Genomic DNA, 21,798 nt, shown 5'->3' with positions numbered 1-21,798 from the left:
CTAGTGAAACTAGTATCAAGTTAATTTGGAGAATGATGGGAGAAAGGGAGAGGAAAGAGACATGAGAGAGGGAAGGGACTACTGCCATCTCTGTTTCCACTTGTAGGAAATTCTATAAAAAATAAAAAAGCTTCCTTTCTTTTTATTTATGATATTTTTTTGAGAGTTTATTTATAATAAAATTTATTATATTAAATTTGAAAGGGTAATTTACACTTACACCTCCTAAAATTTGACTGTAATACATATCATATCCTGACGTTTGGGAAATTACACTAACCCCCTATCATTGTAATTATTAAGACAGAATGAAGATATTGAACTCATACACTCCTTTTTCTTGCTTTGCTTTACTTCTTCTATCTTCTTTTTTTTCCCCTTTGCTTTAATTTTTTTTTTTCAATGTATTTTTTTCTATTTTTCTACTAGGAGTTGTTTGTCATTTATATAAGTAAGAGTATTTGTAAAATGAGACTATTAAGCATAGGAGTAGAAATGTAATTTCTAGAACGTCAGGAACGAGATGTAATTAGACTAAACTTTAGGGAGTGTGAGTGTAATTTATCCAATTTCAAATAAAATCCACGTACATAACATTATTTCGAATTCGTGTAGTAAAGTCTATATATAGACCCTTGTAGTAGAGTCTATAGTGTGTGTGTTTTGTGTTAACAAGCGAGTAGTCTCCGTCAAACACTCTCTCTGTAAGTATTTTCCTCTAAAATATTTTTTGCGTATAAATTATGTATTAAAATTTACCTTATTTCTATGTGTGATCTTTAATTTTGTTATCATATTTTGTGTCATTATTATATACTTGTTTGTTTAGTGCTTACGCATCATTTCTTTCATAACAAACAATTGTAAGTACCTTAGTAATATATAAATATAAAAAATTTAACGAAAATAACATGATAAATTTATATATGTCCATTTTAAATCAAACAATTCGTTAAAATAGTTTATGAATTTAAAAATACTATTGTTACATCATTTTGATAAGATTAATTATTTTTCGTTATCATTAATATAAAATTTATATTACATTTTACTGTAAGATTTTAAATTCCCCATTAATTTATGACATTTAATCATCATTTCTTACTTTTTATTTATGATATTTTTCTGAGAGTTTATTTATAATAAAATTTATTATATTAAATTTCAAAGGGTAAATTACGCTTACACCTCCTGAAATTTGACTGTAATACATATCATACCTTGACGTTTGGAAAATTACACTAACTCCCCTATCATTGTAATTATTTAGATGGAATGAAGACATTGAACTCATGCATTCTATTTTCTTGCTTTGTTTACTTCTTCTGTCTTTTTTTTCTTTTTCTTTTTTTCATTTGCTTTACTGTTTTTTTTTAACGTAATTTTTTCTGTTTTTCTACTTGGAGTTGTTACCTTTCATATAAGCAGGGGAATTTGTGAAAGGAGATTATTAACCATAGTGGTAGAAATGTAATTTCTAGAACGTCGGGGATGAGATGTAATTAGACTAAACTTTAGGGGATGTGAGTGTAATTTGTCACGCCCCGAATTAACAAGGTCCGACTCACGTGAATAAACCACTGGATGATGTACAATAGCCACACGATATATGTGTTTATCTAATATTATACATTCCTAGATACAAGATCTAAGTTGGATGGATGTTCTATGATCAAAACATGTACAAATGTTTTAAAATCATATTAAACGCCCAGAGTCTTACATCATACACAAGGGTGTAACCCTTGTAAGAATGGCACACGACTAATAAATAACATAAATGGCCCCTGGCCAACAAATAACTGAACCACTCTACACTGTTCGAACATAACTTCACATTACAGTCCGTGTCCACATATGTACACCTGAAAAACATTTTAGCCACATAAGGTGAGCATAAAACCCAATAGAGAATATTTCAAAAACTAAACATGCTCGACCAGCATAAATAATCATTATGCAACACATATATACAATATGTCCAAATGCATTTCCAAAATCCATTTGATTACTCAACAAAATCTTTTTTTTCCAATTACCAAAACCTTACGTTTAATCAAAACGTTTTCTGAGTTCAAATCATCTGTTTAATATAAAATTCCTTTCCAAAAACCAATCTCGGTATCTCAATACCAACCACCAAATACATTGCTAAATCAAATGCAAATACATCGCTAAATAACAGCAAATATTTTGTTAAAAACATATTCCAAACATCCTGTGCTGGAACCAACATAATAGTAAATAAATGTGTAAATCTCCAGAATAAATACAACCTTTCTCGAAAATTTCGTTCGGAGGAAACCGTAAGCTAGGACCCATATAAACGTAGGCTGTACAAGCACTACTATTGCCATTTCACGAAAATTTCGTCTGCGAGATCGGCACCGTTGCATACACGCGGTATTCAGGACTTTCACCCTAGACACACAAGCCAATTTATTTGATATAACAACAACTTTCTCCCAGATTCACCATTTCATTTACCCTTTTCAATAGTACAATACATGTAACTCAAAATATTATTTTTCCAAAACAATGCAAATGTTCCAAAACATAATGTAAGAATTTCCAAAACCTCTTTTTAAAACATATAGTTTCAATTTCCAAAATCCATTACATGCTCCATGATATGAATGATTTCAAATTGCCTAATCCACATGCAATTTCTAACACACGGCAATACAATTATCCACCGATAGCCAAAGCAGTTATCTCTAATGCAATAATCAAAAGATAACCATATAGATATATTTTCCAAGAGAGTAACAACACCCATTTCCAAAATCCCACAACCATTTCCTTTCCAACCAAACCATTTACCACAAATCAATCCAACTCCAAAAACAATATCATGTAGGGAATGCCGACAAATTGAGGCTTTTCCACTTTTCGAGATCCATATGCAATTTTGATTACCAAAAATAACTGCAGTAACAAAATCATAGCCTAACAATCCCCCATTTTCACAAAACCTTATTTTCTTTCAAAATCACTTTTGAGTAAAGGAAAGCCACCATGTCGACATATGTCAACTAACTTTACAAAATCATAACCTTGTTCAAAAACTCTTTTGAAAAATCCTTCTTTCACATTTTAAGATCCACACCCAAGTTTAACCCAAAACACCCAAATCCATAGATCTTTTGAAATAACAAATAACAAGGGTAAAAAAAATCATACCACATGACTACCAACTATACATAACAAAATACGGCATAAATATGCTACCGAACTCATATTGAGTTTAGGAAATAGACCCTTCCTCTTGAAGCGAAAAGGAGAACTCGAAGAAAAACCAAAGTCAATGAAACCGCGAAACTCTTGGATCAAAAGAAAGCTCTTGATGAGATCTATAACTTTTCTCAAAGGACTAAGGTGGAAAGATGCCTCTAACCAAGTAGATCTAGAGATCTATGTAAGAAAGTTGAGTTTCTAAGAGAGAGCGAAACGGATTCACGAGTTAAATGGGGAAGAGAGAGAGAGAGAGAGAGAGAGAGAGAAAGTGAGAAAAGTGTGTTTGGGGTCTATTTATAGTGGTAGAATAATAGCCTTATAGTCAAAGGAAAAATAAGTTAAACCCCCAAAAAGTAGAGCTCAAGACCGAACCAAAAATCTAAAAATTTACTCACAAGGGTCGACCCTTCAAACAGTGGTGTCGACCCTTTAGGAAGAAAAGCTGAGACACTAATGTGTGCAAAGGACAAGGGTCGACCCTTGGAACCAGTGGTGTCAACCCTTTATTTCAAAATGCACCCAAAACAAAACAACAAGGGAAAGGTCGACCCTTAAAGCCCCTGGTGTCGACCCTAAAAACCAGCAAAGACACTAAGGACAGGGCAGCAAGGTGGTGTCGACCCTTAAGAAGGCTAATTTCGACACCAGAATAGATTTTCTAAGTTTCCAAAGAACTTTTCAACGTAAACAAGCGCAAACAAACAATCCCAACAAGTTTAAATTGAATTATAGTCCTCTAAAACCAAAATACAATAACTCCAAAGACCCCCAAAATGAAAATAAAGGAATTTAATGCACTGTCCAATAGTTTAAAAGACATAAGTGCTACAACCTCCCCACCTTAGGAAATTTCGTCCCCAAAATTTGAGAAACACCAAAATCAAAAAGGCCACCCAATCTATAAAAGAAACGTAACGCTAACCCAAGCTTTGATCTATCTGGGGATACGTCTTGGTCCAAGACCTCGAGGTTCCGAAGACACCCGAACACTAAAAATGGTAAGAAAACTTCACTGATGACGCTTCGATCCACATAACTCGATGTGGTCTACAAGACAAGAAATAATAACTACCATAACAACAATGACAACAATAACTCCTCAGACCAAAGACATGATCTACGCCTCAACCGCCGACAATACTCAAATAGCTACCGAGTGCCTTACACTCAGACAAGGAAAGCTACTCGAACACAAGGTTCCCAGTCAACTCTCTCGTAGAACAAGAACATAAAACAAAACAAGATTAATCCTAATAACGTTATGGCACATCAATGCCCGACAAATTCAAGCTCGTGAAAAATAAACACATACCACATAGCTAGCAACTCAGGTTAGATCAAAACAAGTCCCCCAAATACAAAATAAATCACAACCCATTTAGGTTAAAGAAAATTCCTTATTTTTCTCATTTGTTTCAAAATACTTTGGTTTCCCAAAAGGTGTTCAAGCTCATACTATCACAACCCAAACACATTTTCAACCGTTAACAACAAAATCCCAAAGATTTCAAAACCGTCTTTCTAACACCATACATGTTGTTTATAACACAAAACCATTTTCATTTTCAAAATATTATCTTGTTTTTTCCTTTTTTTCTTTTTTTTTTTTTTTTTTTTTGGTTGAATACATTTTTTTTTTATTTTTTTAATTAACCCAAAAACTTACATTTCCAACCAAAACCGGTTTAGTTTTTTTTTAAAAGGACTATCCAAGGCCACAACATCAAAAGAAAATTTTTGTTTTCCTCAAAATCATTCCTTTTCGTTCCTCCGGTGACTCACAACACTGTCACCCAATAAAATCCATCACACCCGTGGTGACACCACAAAATCAACACCAATTCCCACTATAAAAAAAAATCCCTGGGAAAATTTCCAAAGTGCCAACAACACAATAACACGAGAAAGAAATTTCACATCCATTGATCACATAGTGACGCAAAAGCACAGCATAAGACCAAAGTTCCAAACCGTAACCCCAAACCGGTTACCCTAAACTCAAAATAACTTCCCAACTGTCCATACAAGACTTACATGCCACACCATGACACCGTTCAATTACACATCCCTCAATTCCAACTTGTTTTCGAGGTGACTATATGTTAACCGACTCAAACACTAACCAATCAACTATCCAACACCACAATCCTGCATCAGTCTCCATATACCAACATACCACTTAAGATCACACAACCCATCATCAACGCCAACACCTTGCCCAACCTCACTAACTCTGAAATGGAGTTCCATACACGACCTCACATGTTCGTTGAATCCATCCAGATTCCTCAAAGTTAACCTGCAGTACTCTGGTTCTCAACTCACCCATCATATATGTGCCAATGTGGCATGCACATCCTCATTTCACATTTGAGCCCGAAATAGACTTCTCAAGTTAAAATACAACACACTCCCTTAAGTCAATAGATACTCCAACCTTTCACACCACGCACCCAAGGACCGATAAGGTCAAAACAACTCTGATGGAGCACACCAATCACTCTACACAATCTTACTGTTTCACTTGGAGTTCCACTATCCAAACCAAATAACAAACACCAAACCAAAGTGACCCAGTACTATTAAACTTTGACCACTCTTAGCAACACACTAGACACACTATTGCCACACCATGGCAACCACCTAGGACAGTCCCATGACCAACCCCTTTGATACACTATTGAACAACCCCCAACTATGCACCGATACACACCACGCAAGCAACCCATTACTTACTACACAACATCTCACCCTTAACCCCAAGTGGGTTATCTCAACACTAATGCCCTCATTCTGCCCATGTACTCACAATCCGACCACGCTCACAACAACGAGTTTCACATATTTTTCCTCTTGTACCAAGCTACAACGCTACCGACACCACGTAATAACCCAAACAGTGCAACAAGTAAACACAACACCTCCATCCATCAATGACCAATAAAGTCAACTCTTTAATCCACATTCTATCCCATCACCCATTATACGAGTACAACCAAAACACTAAGTCCCCTAGTCAATCTACTAGTTGCTAATACTTACCGAACAATTACCCTGAACCAAACCCCGACACATACACATGACACTTACAAGGCTTTCAAAATTATACTATCTTAACTCCATAGAAGAACAAAGAAGTTCTCAACCACCTCTGCCCGAGTTATAGAACACTACATTTCCAACTACTCTCTCAACCAACTTAGAACACTACGTGAGCCAAAACACGACCCATCTCTGAAAACAATCATCTCCTCACTGTCATTCCAAACCTCGACCGATAAACATTAAATCACCGTGACCCTACACATAGGTCAGCACTAACCATAGGTTACATACCCAACCAACCCTTCCGAAAACATCTCTTAACTTAACCAGAATTGAGATACACAACTCTCACACCCAAATACAATAAATAATTCTAGAACTTAGGAAACGTTCGCAATACCATTGCTCGAAATACAACACAAGGTGTTTAGAACACACCACCCACCAAACACTAACAACCAATACTACGATAAGGAACTAGCAACCCTTCACAAGAAACAATCAACCAAATAATACAATGATCCGCTATCATCACCTACCATTAAGGTACAAGTCTATACCCTACGAAAGTATATGCTATTCTCAAAACACAAGTAATCCTAAGTCTCTCTATACCCAGAATAAAGGAATACTCCACCTTTGCATACATCCTTACACACCAAACTAGTTCACTAGGTCAACCCCAAACCAGCCCGCTGCGACAACCCATCACCAAAACACTAACTCACACTACAGCATATAAGAGTTTTAGAGACCAAATTTTTTGGTCTCTAAAAGTGAAAATTTTGTTGCAAAAAACATTTAGGGACCAATTTCTGTCGTCGTGAGGACAGTCGTTAAAAGGTCGTCCCAAAAAGTCAAAAATAAGGCTTTTAGTGACAAAATTTTGAAAATGTCACTAATAAATACACATTTAGGAACAAAATAATTTGGTCTCAAAATGGTTTATTTTTTGAGACAAAAAATTTGGTCACAAAAAGATAATAATTCATCACAAATGTCCAATTTTCGTTACTAAAAATATAATAATGACACTTTTCGCAACAAAAATAATTGGTCCCTAAAAAATAATTGTGTCCCTTAATTTTGGTATCTAAAACCTTAATTTTTTGTAGTGTCAAAACCAATCACACCATCCACGATCTCCTGATACATCTCATGCCTTATCGAATTTCCCACAACAACGATAACTCCACCTGGTATTCAACCAATTGTCTCACCCAACTATAGGAAACAACCACTCCTATTTCAACCAATCATACATCATCTATAATGAACAATTCATGGCCTAAATGGCACAACTAACTTCACCAACCTCAAGGGAAGTCAAACCACGACACTACATCTCTTACACCTGACCAACCAAGGTCATGACTAACTCCAAAACTGTACTAGTCTAAAGATTACCAACCAATACCAAACATACACGATACCACCCAAGTAAGCATCAGAACCCAACCCTCACATGTCATCACAAAGGACTTGAAAACACTATCTTCTTTCAAAGACGTACCAACCGCCACCAAGGCAACCAATGCCAACTCACAACCAACGCTAATACATAATCGATATAGCGCACACCGAGGTACCCACTCCAAGTTCACTACTTTCTTCCATACGTCTCTATAAAAGAGAGAATACCTATAACCTAGGATACATAACACTGGTATCCTTTCCCAAAATACTAACACAATCACATAACGATTATTTGAACAACCACATTGAGGCTCAACTCAAATCACACATCACATAACACATAACACATAATCGTGCTAAGTCTACAAAGATTGTTATCCGTTCCAGCGCTCGTTTAGATTTCCCATTAGAAACAACATTGATCAAGCACGTTTCTAACAAGACCTCCAAGTTAGTTAACTAGACACCAAATAATATCTATGAGTCCCAACACCATACCCACACAAAATGCAACATATAAGCATGTTATCACTTAGCACACAGCATACAAATGTCCTTACTGTCACGACCCAAACCCGGCCCTATGGGTTTAGCACCGTAACCGGCCAGTAATCCGAGATTACCGAAGGCCTGTAGAACAGTAGTACAGTAAAACAGAGTACAGGGCCTGGCGGAAGCCAATACAGTAAATAAATAGTGTCCATTGAGCTGTGACAGTCTGCATGCCAAAAGATTTTTCATGCATTCACATATACAAACAGTACAGTCTATACAGAATTTACAGTCACACAGCACAGGGACCTAATCCCTTGGTAACAGTACGGTAAACAGTCAGTCTATACAATTCATCCAGTTATTACAAAACGGTAAGACAGTACAGAAGGGGGACTTCTAAAACACCCCTAAACCCTTAGCACGATAGGCTCGGAACCTCGCGGTGAGGCACAAAGGCTGGCTTGACAAAACTGGAGTAACCCTGACGCTCCTAGCTGCGGTCTGGTGCCTGAACACCTACATATATATATGAGCGGTGAGCTAAAGCCCAGTGAATAACATAAAGCGTAAAGGGGTTTAGAATGAATGTCCTTACAGTAATGAAAACAGTTCATTTCAATCAGTATTTCAGTTGCTCAGTATAGTAAACAGTCATATGTGGTACATCCATTAGCATATCAGTAACAGTAGGTCTTAAAAGACCGAACAGTAATGATGGCCATCAGTCAGTAAACAGTAGTGGCTCCACGAGGGAACCGACAGAGATCTCTGTAACAGTAACAGTAACAGTAAACAGTAGGTACTAAGGATGCCACAGTACAGTTCAGAAATAAAGGACATACATTCATTCAGTAAACAATATCAGTTCAGTAAACAGTTCAGTATTCAAAGATAATCAGTTGAACATATCTTTACACAATTGTTACTCACAGAGTTTGGGCTACAGTATGCTAGAGCGTGTCTCCCCAGTCGCCAACCCTACACAGTTCACAGGTTGAACACACTAAGCTACACAGTTGGGAAATATAATAACTTAATCCCGAGGGCCTCGGTGTGTTCTACATCTATATCCTCAATAAGATGTCTTAAACTAGGCCTAAGAATGCCTAGAATGGGATGAGGATGCAAAGGTGTACATTTAAAAGTATTTTCAGAAAAACAGAGTCCCGCTCGAGCTCAGGTTTCCCCGCTCGAGCGGACATGAAACAAAGGTACACGCTCGAGCGTAAACTTTCCCGCTCGAGCGTACTGTAAAAGTACTGGATGGGTGAAATCTCTGCTCGACGCCCGCTCGAGCGTGAGACATGACCCCGCTCGAGCGCCCAATATTCCGCTCGAGCGGACTGCAAAACAGTGCAGAGATGCTGGATGCTCGAATTCTACGCTCGAGCGTCACTATACCCGCTCGAGCGGAAGTGCGAAATCTGGAAATTCCAGATTGCACCTTCAAGCTCAAAACCAAGTTGTTAACAACTCAAAACCGATCCTCTTGGGCTCATTTTCTGGAAAACTCTTATAAACACATGGAATAACATGATTCAAAACTCAATTTGAGAAATCAAAGCCCAAGAGTGTTTAATTCAAACCCAATTTCAAACCATTTTCCAAGAACAATCCTCAAACATGACATGCATGACCTTAAATCATTTTTAAAGCTTCAATGCTGATTCAAAAGAGCTCAAACCTTCAAAAACAAGATGAGCTCAAGAAGTATGACCAAAAGATGGACATGCATGTGAGGTATTATGAACTACAACCTCAAAACTTCAAGAATGGCAACATGCATGCAACAATTAAGCTTCAATTCAACCACAATGAACCAAAACATGACTTAGTTCTACAATGAAGCATGAATCATGCAAGAACAACTCAAAACATGAACAAGAAGACAATAGAGCTACCTTAAGTCTTGAATGCAAGATGAACAAGCTCAACTATGCAATCTTATGCTCTAAATCCTTCAATTTCCAAGCAATTCTACAAGTGAACTCAAGACTCTCACTTTCTCTCTCTCTCTAAATTCGGCTGAGTGCTCAAACAAGGCTGAGGAAATGTTTTGCTAAAGCATACACAAGGCTTCAAATATGAGTAAACAAAGGCCCCACTAGATGGCAAAAGTGTAATTACGTCAAACTCTTTAATTGGCTTATTTTAATCTAATTTAATCATACCTAATCAGTTTTCAGATAATTATACCATAAAATCATATTAAATATGACGATCATAAAACACCAATCAATTTCTAATTCGGCCGCCGATAAGGCCTTCAATTAGCAGTTTAAACATATAAGCATGAACAAATATTCATACAGTCAAACAGATAGAATGCAATTTAACTAACATATACTCAATCAATTCAGTTCCAGTTTTCAGTCAGTCGTTTCAGTACTTTAATCAGTTCATTTATCAGTCGTAATCAGTTAAGTTATCAGTCATAACCAATTCAGTCATCGGTAATCAATGTTTAACGGTAATCAGTGGTGAGGGTTGTTACACTTACCGAGCATGATAAACCTACTGTGGCTAACCACTTCCCACGAGCCCAAGGTTTTCAAACCCGGTTAGCTCTAATACCAAGTTGTCACACCCTGAATTAACAAGGTCTGACTCACGTGAATAAACCACTTAACGATGAACAATAGATAACAACTCTCATGCAAATGAATATTATATAGCCACACAATATATGTGTTTATCCAATATTATACATTCCTAGATACAAGATCTAAGTCGGATGGATGTTCGGTGACCAAAACATGTACATATGTTATAAAATCATATTAAACACCCTGAGGCTTACATCATACACAAGGGTGTAACCCTTACAAGAATGGCACATGGCCAATAAATAACATAAATGGCCCATGGCCTACAAATAATTGAACCACCCTACACGATTCGAACATAACTTCACATCACAGTCCGCATCCACATATGTACACTTGAAAAACATTTCAGCCACGTAGGGTGAGCATAAAGCCCAGCAGAGAATATTTCAAAAACTAAACATGCTCGACCAACATAAATAATCATGATGCAATACATATATACAATATGTCCAAATGCATTTCCAAAATCCATTTGATTACTCAACAAAATCCTTTCTTTCCAATTACCAAAACCTTACGTTTAATCAAAACGTTTTCTGAGTTCAAATCATCTATTTGATATAAAATTCCTTTCCAAAAATCAATCCCGGTATCTCAATACCAACTAGCAAATACATTGCTAAATCAAATACAAATACATCGCTAAACAACAGCAAATATCTTGTTAAAACCATATTCCAAACATTCTGGGCCGGAACCAACATAATAGTAAATAAATGGGTAAATCTCCAAAACAAATACAACCTTTCTCGAAAATTTCGTCTGGAGGAAACGGTAAGCCAGGACCCATGTAAACGTAGGTTGTACAAGCACTACTATTGTCATTTCATAGAAATTTCATCCACGGGATCGACACCCATGTATACGTGCGATTTTCGAGACTTTCACACTAGACACACAGGCTAACTTAGTTGATGTAACAACAACTTTCTCCCAGATTCACCATTTCATTTACCCTTTTCAATAGTACAATACATGTAACTCAAAATATTATCTTTCCAAAACAATGCAAATGTTCCTAAACATAATGTAAGAATTTCCAAAACCTCTTTTTAAAACATATAGTTTCAATTTCTAAAATCCATTACATGCTCCATAATATGAATGATTTCAAATTGCCTAATCCACATGCAATTTCTAATGCATGGCAATGCTATCCTCTATCGATAGTCAAAACAGTTATCTCTAATACAATAATCAAAAGATAACTGTATAGATATATTTTTCAAGAGAGTAATAACACCCATTTCCAAAATCCCACAACTATTTCCTTTCTAACCAAACCGATTACCACAAATCAATCCAACTCCCAAAACAATATCATGTATGGATTATCTACAAATTGGGGCTTTTCCACTTTTAGAGATCCATATGCAATTTTCATTACCAAAAATAATTGTAGTAGCCAAATCATAGCCCAACAATCCCCCAATTTCACAAAACCTCATTTTCTTTCAAAATCACTTTTGAGTAAAGGAAAGCCATCATGTCAACATATGTCAACTCACTTTACAAAATCATAACCTTGTTCAAAAACTCTTTTGAAAAATCTTTCTTTCACATTTCAAGATCCATACCCTAAGTTTAACCCAAAACACCCAAATCCATAGATCTTTTGAAATAACAAATAACAAGGGTAAAAAAATCATACCACATGACTACCAAATATACATAACAAAATACGGCATAAATCTACTACCGAAATCATAGTGAGTTTAGGAAATAGACCCTACCTCTTGAAGTGAAGAGGAGAACTCGAAGAAAAACAAAAGTCGATGAAACCGCGAAACTTTTTGATCAAAAGAAAGCCCTTAATGAGATCTACAACCTCTCTTAAATGACCAAGGTGGAAAGATGCCTCTAACCAAGTAGATCTAGAGATATATGTAAGAAAGTTGAGTATCTAAGAGAGAGAGATAGAGGGATTTACGGGTTAAAGGGGGAAGAGAGAGAGAGAGAGAAAAAAAAAATTAAAAAGTGAATGAGAAAAGTGTGTTTGAGGTCTATTTATACTGGTAGAATAATAGCCCTAAAGTCAAAGGAAAGAATAAATTAAACTCTCAAAAAGTAAAGCTCAAGACCGAACCAAAAAATCTGAAAATTCACTTACAAGGATCAACCCTTCAGACAGTGGTGTTGACTTTTCAGGAGGAAAAACTGAGACATTAATGTGTGCAGAGGACAAGAGCTGACCCTTAGAACCAGTGGTGTCGATCCTTTATTTCATAAATGCACCTAGAACAAAACAGCAAGGGAAAGGTCGATCCTTAGAGCCCCTGGTGTCGACCGTAAAAATCAGAAAAAACACTAAGGACAGGGCAGCAAGGTGGTGTCGACCCTCAAGAAGGCTAGTGTCGACACCAGAATAGATTTTCCAAGTTTCCAATGAACTTTTCAACGTAAACAAGCGCGAACGAATAATCCCAACAAGTTTAAATCTAATCGTACTTCTCCAAAATCAAAATACAACAACTCCAAAGACCCCCAAAATGAAAATAAAGAAATTTAATACACTCTCAAATAGTTTAAAAGACACGAGTGCTACATAATTTATCCAATTTCAAATAAAATCCACGGCCTTAACACTATTTTGAATCCGTGTAGTAAAGTCTACATATAGACCATTGTAGTAGGGTCTATAGTGTGCGTGTTTTGTGTTAACAAGCGAGTAGTCTCCTCAAACACTCTCTATGTAAGTATTTTCCTCTAAAATATTTTTTGTGTATAAATTATATATTAAACTTTACCTTATCTCTTTGTGTGATCTTTAATTTTGTTATCATATTTTGTGCCATTGTTATATACTTGTCATTATTATATACTTGTTTGATTAGTGCTTACACATCATTTCTTTCATAACAAACAATTGTAAGTTCCTTAGTAATATATAAATATAAAAAATTTAACCAAAATAACAAGATAAATTTATATGTGTCCATTTTAAATCAAACGATTCATTAAAATAGTTATGAATTTAAAAATATTATTGTTACATCATTTTGATAAGATTAATTATTTTTCTTTATCATTAATATAAAATTTATATTAAATTTTATTGTAAGATTTTAAATTCCCCATTAATTTATGATTTTATCATCATTTCTTTCTTTTTATTTATGACATTTTCGGAGAGTTTATTTATAATAATATTTATTATATTAAATTTCAAAGGATAAATTACACTTACACCTCCTGGAATTTGACTGCAATACATATCATACCCTGATGTTTGGGAAATTACACTAACTCCCCTATCATTGTAATTATTTAGACGGAATGAAGACATTGAACACATGCACTCTCTTTTCTTGCTTTGCTTTACTTCTTCTATCCTCTTTCTTTTTTTCTTTTTTTTTTTTTTTTGTTCCTTTACTTTTTTTTTTTTCAATGTAATTTTCTCTGTTTTTCTACTAAGAGTTGTTGCCTTTCATATAAGTAGGGGGATATGTAAAATGAGACTATTAACCACCTGGGTAGAAATGTAATTTCTAGAACGTCAGGAATGAGATGTAATTAGACTAAACTTTAGGGGATGTGAGTGTAATTTATCCAATTCCAAATAAAATCCACGGACTTAACACTATTTCGAATCCGTGTAGTAAAGTCTGTACATAGACCCTTGTAGTATGGTCTATAGTGTGTTTGTTTTGTGTGAACAAGCGAGTACTCCTTCAAACACTCTTTCTGTGAGTAGTTTCCTCTAAAATATTTTTATGTATAAATTATGTATTAAACTTTACCTTATTTCTATGTGTGATCTTTAATTTTGTTATCATATTTTGTGTCATTATTATATACTCGTTTGTTTAGTGCTGACATATCATTTCTTTCATAACAAATAATTGTAAGTTCCTTTGTAATATACAAATATAAAAAATTTAACCAAAATAACATGATAAATTTATATATGTCCATTTTAAATCAAACAATTCGTTAAAATAGTTTATGAATTTAAAAATATTAATGTTACATCATTTTGATAAGATTAATTATTTTTCTTTATCATTAATATAAAATTTATATTAAATTTTATTGCAAGATTTTAAATTCCCTATTAATTTTTTCGAAGTTAATGTGTGTTAGAGCATCTCTAATGATTCAACAATTAAATGATTAACTATTGTTATCTTTAACAATGAGTATTATGAAAATATTATATTTTAGCAATGTTCCTCTAATAGTGCAAATATTATTATTTATATTTTTCTCACAAAATGTCAAATAGAAATGCCATATGTATAGAAGCAAAGAGAGTTGTCAAATAATAGCTATAATTAAACATTGCGTCAAACTTAGCATAAAAAATTAACAATATTTAGAATGTATGTGTTGTAGCAAAGTTTATTTCTATAAATTTATTACCCGTGGTGCTACATATATATACTCGGACAATTTGCTCATAATTTTATTTAGAATTGCAATATGAGAATAAGATCCATTCTATATATAACTACAATACATCAATTTAAATCTACACCCAACACAATACTTTAAATTTCCATAACACCTAGAAATATTCATTTACTACTAGTTTTAGTTCTCCCTACATACAATAAATCGTAAAATTCACTTTACTCTATTGTGATTTAAGGCTAGAGCATTTTATCTCCTTATGGTTCAGAAATAGGTAGACAACCCTTTATGATTTTAGACTAAAATGCTACTGTTACACTTTTCATCTAAACTAACAAAGAGTGTAATGCATTCACCAATTTTGCAAGTGGTTCTCTTTTCAAAAAAAAAGTAATGTGAAATAAAATTTTAGAAGACATTTATACCCTCTTCTTCATCGTCTCTTTTCAAGTCTTGAAAATGCTAATAATGTTACAAACCCTAACCAAGCATTCCTCTTCCCTCCTGACCATAGTTGTCATCCCTTTTCTTTCTTAAACCATCGTCGTTGCCTCATCTCTTTTGTCCAACCATTCAAGCCGGCCCGTCTTCCCTTCTAGACCGTCCCGCAACCATCGTCTCTCTTCAACTTGACCATCAAGGCAAATGATCTCAAAAATCTAAATTCTTTATGAAAATTTATTCCATAATTCCATTTGATTTTACATAATACTTGATGAATCCAAAATAGTTCTTTGATTCCATTATGTTTACAATACATATACAATGTGTATATAAATTATATATATATATATTGGCTTGATGCCTAAAGTCCCTCACTATGTCATGGTCACTACCGGCTCAATTGAATACTCGTGTTTTGGTATTTTTGGATGAAGGTAACACCTAAATTGTCATATCCCAAATCCAGGCATGGCTAGCCGTGGCCCACAAAGACTTAGCCTAAGGCACACGTAAGTCTAAACATGAACCTAAAATCACAAAGAATAAATGTGACAATGGCCAAGAAATAAATAAATCAAAACTCAATCCAGTGACATGTCACAAGTATAAATGGTAAAACAAGCCATAACCAACTTCCAAAAAAATATACCAAATGAAATACAAACCGTCCACAAAATAAAATAATTCTAAATAAAATCAAATCACAATGAATGCACATAACCGCCATAACAAAGCTAAAACAAAATAACGAATGTCCTAGAGGTCCATGCAATTGAGTTCCCGCTACGCCATGAGTCCACTATAAGTCCTAACACCTAGAAATGATAAACAACTAAGTCAGCTGATAGCTCAATAGCAACATGGATAGTAAATACAGTTTTGAAAACAGGGTTCAATTCCAAAATAAGATATATATCACAAAAACTAGATTGCCATATAGTTTTGATAAACATAATCTGTTTCAAAAAGAAGGTTCCACAGTTCAACGGTTAAAAATACTCATATCTCCTAAGAACATAACAAATGACATTCTCCATTTAAAACAAATTACAACATAATCATCAAAAAATTTATGGGTACCAAGAATAACAAGTAACATGCCACACAGTTCTCAAGGCAATAAGCCTGTTAGATCCAATATTGAACCAAGAGTCATCCTCAAGGTGGCAACTCGGGCCTTTTCTCTAAGACAATCCGATTGAAGGTCACTTTGCCTAGCCCAGGTCTTTTCCTTACAATTGTTGAGCACTAAAGTCATCACAGCCCAACTAGGATCTGTTCCCTAGTGGTCAGAGTCACCACACACAGTGGAACAATTTTCCTGGACTTTTATATACAGATGATCCGAATAATCAATACAATTCAGTTTCGTAAAACATAGTAGTTCACCATTATAAGCATGAGACCATAACAAATAGTTTACAGTATGTCAAGTTTACACATGTTTCAGAAATAATTTAATTCCATTGATAATATAACAATTTATCAAAATAGTTTAGTCCTGAAACAACAATTTAATTTTTCAACAATTCAGGGTAGGGGAACATTTATAAAAATATGTAGCATGCAACTACTTACCTAAAAATGGTATAATATAATCCTCAAACCGAATAGAAAAGTCCAACTAGTGCCCTGAACCAAGTACGAAAACTACATGTCACTAGTAACTCAAGAATACTAAAAAGAATAAGAAACTAAATAAACCCAAGTTAAGCGCACTATCACGGCTCAACCAAACTCACTATTACTATTAAATAATACATAAGCTCATGTTCTTGAAGGTCTCAAATCACCCAAGACATGGGTTCAAATTGAAACTTAAGATAAAATGAAATTTTAAACAAGTTTTCCCAATCTATTCGCTAACTTTGAAAATTAAAAGCCCACTCCACACTATTCGAAAAATTCCAAAACCCTCCAGATATCAACTAATATATCCTAAGTTTCAAACCCAATTGGTTTTACTCGATTTGCTTATCAAAACAATTATTTACAATTAATTATATCCAAACATGTTGCTTTCTGCAGTACTTTAAGAAATTAATGGTTCTCTTAATAAACACGAGCAATCAATACAAAGCTAAAAATGTAAGAAATTAGACTCGTAGCCGGTTCTAATGACGCTGATTGGATAATTTTTGGATTTATACTCAAAGAGAATGACACTTCCGAATAGGAATGGCAACGGGGTGGGGTGGGGCGGGGCGGAGCCGGGGATCACCCTCCCCGTCCCCGATCCCCGATTGTGAAAATCTCCCCGGCCTCGGCCTCGATTCTCGACGGGGAACCTACCACCATCCCCATCCCCGCCCCCTAATGGGGATCGGGTTTCCCCGACCCCGAAAATTCCCCGCCCCCCAAATCTGTTTCAACACCACCATCAACAACAACAACAGAATCATCATCATCAACAGAATCATCAACATCACCATTTCAACAAAATTATCAACAAATCATAAACCCAAAAAAAAAAAAGGACAAATACATGAAGAAAAAAAATAGACGATCGGCATCATCAACAGACGGTGAAGAAAAAAAAAATGGACTGTCACATACATGTATCTCTCTGAGATCTGTCACATAGAGAGAGAGAGTGGACGATCTGAGGTCTGTCACAGAGAGAGAGAAAGAGAGAGAGAGAGTGTGGACGATCTGTCCGACGCCGGTGCTCTTGAGAAGGCGCTTCGTCACGTTCGTCGCCTCTGACGCCGACTGCTTCCCCCTGTACATGATCGGAGACTGCGATTGTCCGACGCCGATTGTTTAAATTAGAAATTATGTGTAGAAGAGATAAGAGAAAAATAAAATAAGTGAAACAAAATAGAGATAGAAGATGAGAGGGGTATTAAGATAATTTCACATCTTTCTATTAACCGGGGTAAAATGCTTCAGCCTTAAACTATAAGGAGATAAAATGAATTTTATCCAATAATAAATTTCCTTGCTTCTATCTATCCGTTCAATCCGACTGTTTTTCACCTTGAATCTCAGAAGCATTCTTATCATTTGGTAGATCCAACTCCATGGCATTATGAAATAATCTCTTTTTCCATTTGAAGTGTTGTTGCATTAAAATAAATATATATGTGAGAACCTGAATATTATACAAATAAAATAAATATTATACAACCAACGAATGAACAACACACATGTATTTGTAGGAAATTATACAATGGCGCACATAGTGTTCGGAAGTCCCATTACTGAGGAAACTTTGAAGGGAATGCCTGAGTACCTGAATAAGACAACAATAACACGCACAGATAAAGCACACATGGCTCTCATTAAGAAAAATGTTGCCGAAGCTCAAGCTTTCGAGTATATGGAGAACCTGAAAATGGAAGAGTGTGATTGTGATGCAGTCATCACGCTTGGAAGTATTTACAATGCGACTGGGGGCACTATAACGTATTCTGTCAAACATGATTTTTCTGGGAAATTAAATAGACAATGGCCAGTACAGTGTGTTTAAGCACGAGGGAACTTCTGGAAAACGTAGTGAATCGTGTGGAGCTGTTGTGTATTGGGGCACAAACAAGGATGAGAAAGCCTGTGATTGGATGTTTTCTTGGTCCAACCCAACCAATAAGGACAATAAGGTACATACCTTACCTAGGTATTCTGAATTCTTACTTCTTGTATTACTGCTAGTGTAATCGAAAATCAATAACGTTCGGATAATCATATTTTCTTATTATTATTTGTTTATTGTATTACGTGTCAAATATTATATTGATTCATGGGGTCTCACCCACCACTCATGTTTGTTCCCAATGCGATATATGAGATGATAAATAAAGTATGATCAATATAAATTTCAAAAAGTATATGCACATATCACATGTGATCATTTTATATATGTTTGAATATAATTTTTTAGAAAAAAATCTTAATTATACGTGTAGGTCTTTACTGAGATTGCTGAACATGGTCACTATAAGGCAAACTCCAACGACTCTACTTGGGATCATGTCCATGAAGAGGTGAGCAAATCTGGCACCACCAGTGCATGTGAATGGAAAGGTTGCTTCTCGTCTATGACATCTACTCCTAGTAATGATGTGAAAACCCGCGTCCTTGTGGATGCAACAGCGACACTAGACACAGCCAAGGCCTAAGAAGTTGCGATCTGCAACCCAGTCATACTTGATCATATCTTTTGGAGTAGTATGTGCAGTATTAATGTCTTTCATATGGCTGTATGTAATAAAAAAAAATTCCCTATGGGAAGCTTCCCCTTTTAAATTAGTAAGCATGTTATAATTATAAATAATGTTATTATCATGTGCTGAAATGGCTGGTAACTAAATGTAATGTTTTTATCATATGAATTCAATAAAGAAGAGAAGGTTTCCCCTTCTCAGTTGTGTGCCAATCATGCAAATTTTCGAAAGATGTTTTTAAGTTATTTATAATGGTTATATTTAAGATTAAATCAAACTAGTGGGTGTATAGAAGATGAAGATATTTTTATTTTTTTTTATTCAATTCACTGATTACAACTGATCAAGAGATTATATACACAATCTTGCTAACTAACTCACTAACAAATACTCATAACTAACTAACAAACTTTACAACTATTACAGATATGATATTGAGTACTGCTAGTCACACATGACTGTGATAGAGGATCTATTAATGACTCTCTCTGTGTCTGTGGTAATAGGGAAGTAGAGAGCTGCTGTGTCTGATGTAGCTTTGATTGCTGAAATTCAGTTGAGTCATCAGTTACAGTAGTTGAGTCAGTTACAGAATCAGTTACAGCAGTTAAGTCAGTTACAGGTAGAAGTTTATCAGCCTCCTGCAAGCGGATGGGGCAAGGGAGCACAAGAAGCTTGTCTTTCAAATACTGAAAACGAGAGGTACGAAGAGGTTTAGTGAAAATATCAGCCACCTGATCTGTGGTAGGCACATACTGCAAATTAATAAGCTTGGCAACAACCTTATCACGAATAAAGTGACAATCAATTTCGATATGCTTAGATCGAGAGTGGAAAACAGGATTAGTAGCCAAGGCCATAGCAGATAGATTGTCACACCAGAGGTCAGGAATAGAAGGAATAGAGATGTGCATGTCTTTGAGAAGTTGTTGCAACCATGTGAGTTCGGCAGTGGCATTAGCTAAAGCTCTATACTCTGCCTCAGTTGAAGATCTAGAAACAATAGATTGTTTCTTAGCACTCCAAGAAATCAAATTAGGACCTAAATAGACACAGTATCCTGAAGTGGAGCGACGATCAACAGTGTCACCAGCCCAGTTTGAATCTGAAAAGGCATGAAGAGAAAAGGGGCCAGAAGTAAAATGAAGACCATGATGAAGAGTGCCCTTCACATATCGCAAGAGGCGTTTTACAGCTTGAAAATCAGCATTGGTAGGAAGATGCATGTGCTGGCAGGCCTGATTAACAGCTAGGGCCAAGTCAGGACGGGTAATGGTAAGATACTGTAAGCCTCCAACAAGACTACGGTAAAGAGAAGGATTGAAAAAGGAAAGATCATCACCACCAGAACGAGAAGATTTAACAGCTAAAGGGGTAGAACAAGGTTTGCAATCAGTCAAACCAGCTTTATGAAGAAGTTCAGTGGCATATTTAGCTTGAGACAAGAAATAACCATGAGGCAAAGATTGAACAGATATACCTAAGAAATAGGACACATGACCTAACTCTTTCATGGAGAAAACAGTATGCATGTGATGAATAAACTTAGTAAGAAGAGAAGAATCACTGGCAGTAACCAAGATGTCATCAACATAAACGACAAGAATGAGAAGGCTAGTAGTGGTATGTCGAACAAATAGAGAAGAGTCTGAGTGACTGTTAACAAAACCCTGAGAGAGAAGAAATTTAGAAAAGGTAGAAAACCAAGCTCGAGGAGCTTGTTTGAGGCCATATAAAGCTTTCTTAAGCTTGCATACTTGGTTAGAAGCTTGAACAAAACCGGGGGGTTGAAGCATATAGACTTCTTCATCTAAGGTGCCATGAAGGAAGGCATTAGAAATGTCTAACTAGTGAATAGGCCATTGAAAATGCAGAGCTAAACACAGAAAAATGCGAATGGTGGGTTGCTTTGCCACAGGACTGAAGGTTTCATGAAAATCAACTCCTTCCTGTTGTAGGTACCCTTTAGCCACCAACCGGGCTTTGTATCTAGCCACAGAACCATCAGAATTACGTTTGATTCGATACACCCATTT

General features: G+C 35.5%; 1 protein-coding gene across 1 annotated transcript; it reads left to right on the top strand.

Moving 5' to 3' along the window:
- Positions 1-653: 653 nt before the first annotated feature.
- Positions 654-19,959, top strand: LOC114304662 (23 kDa jasmonate-induced protein). Its single transcript, XM_082913576.1, is given in 4 exon segments — positions 654-704; positions 18,761-19,040; positions 19,042-19,198; positions 19,505-19,959. Coding segments are annotated over 3 exon segments (639 nt in total). The 5' UTR covers positions 654-704; positions 18,761-18,771; the 3' UTR covers positions 19,718-19,959.
- The last annotated feature ends 1,839 nt before the right edge of the window (positions 19,960-21,798 follow it).

The sequence above is a fragment of the Camellia sinensis genome, chromosome 2, assembly GCF_055761805.1.
Source record: "Camellia sinensis isolate YWXY chromosome 2, ASM5576180v1, whole genome shotgun sequence".
In the NCBI taxonomy this organism is placed as follows: Eukaryota; Viridiplantae; Streptophyta; class Magnoliopsida; order Ericales; family Theaceae; genus Camellia; species Camellia sinensis.
Note: the sequence above shows the minus strand (reverse complement) of the source record. Positions and strands in the feature narration are given on the sequence as shown.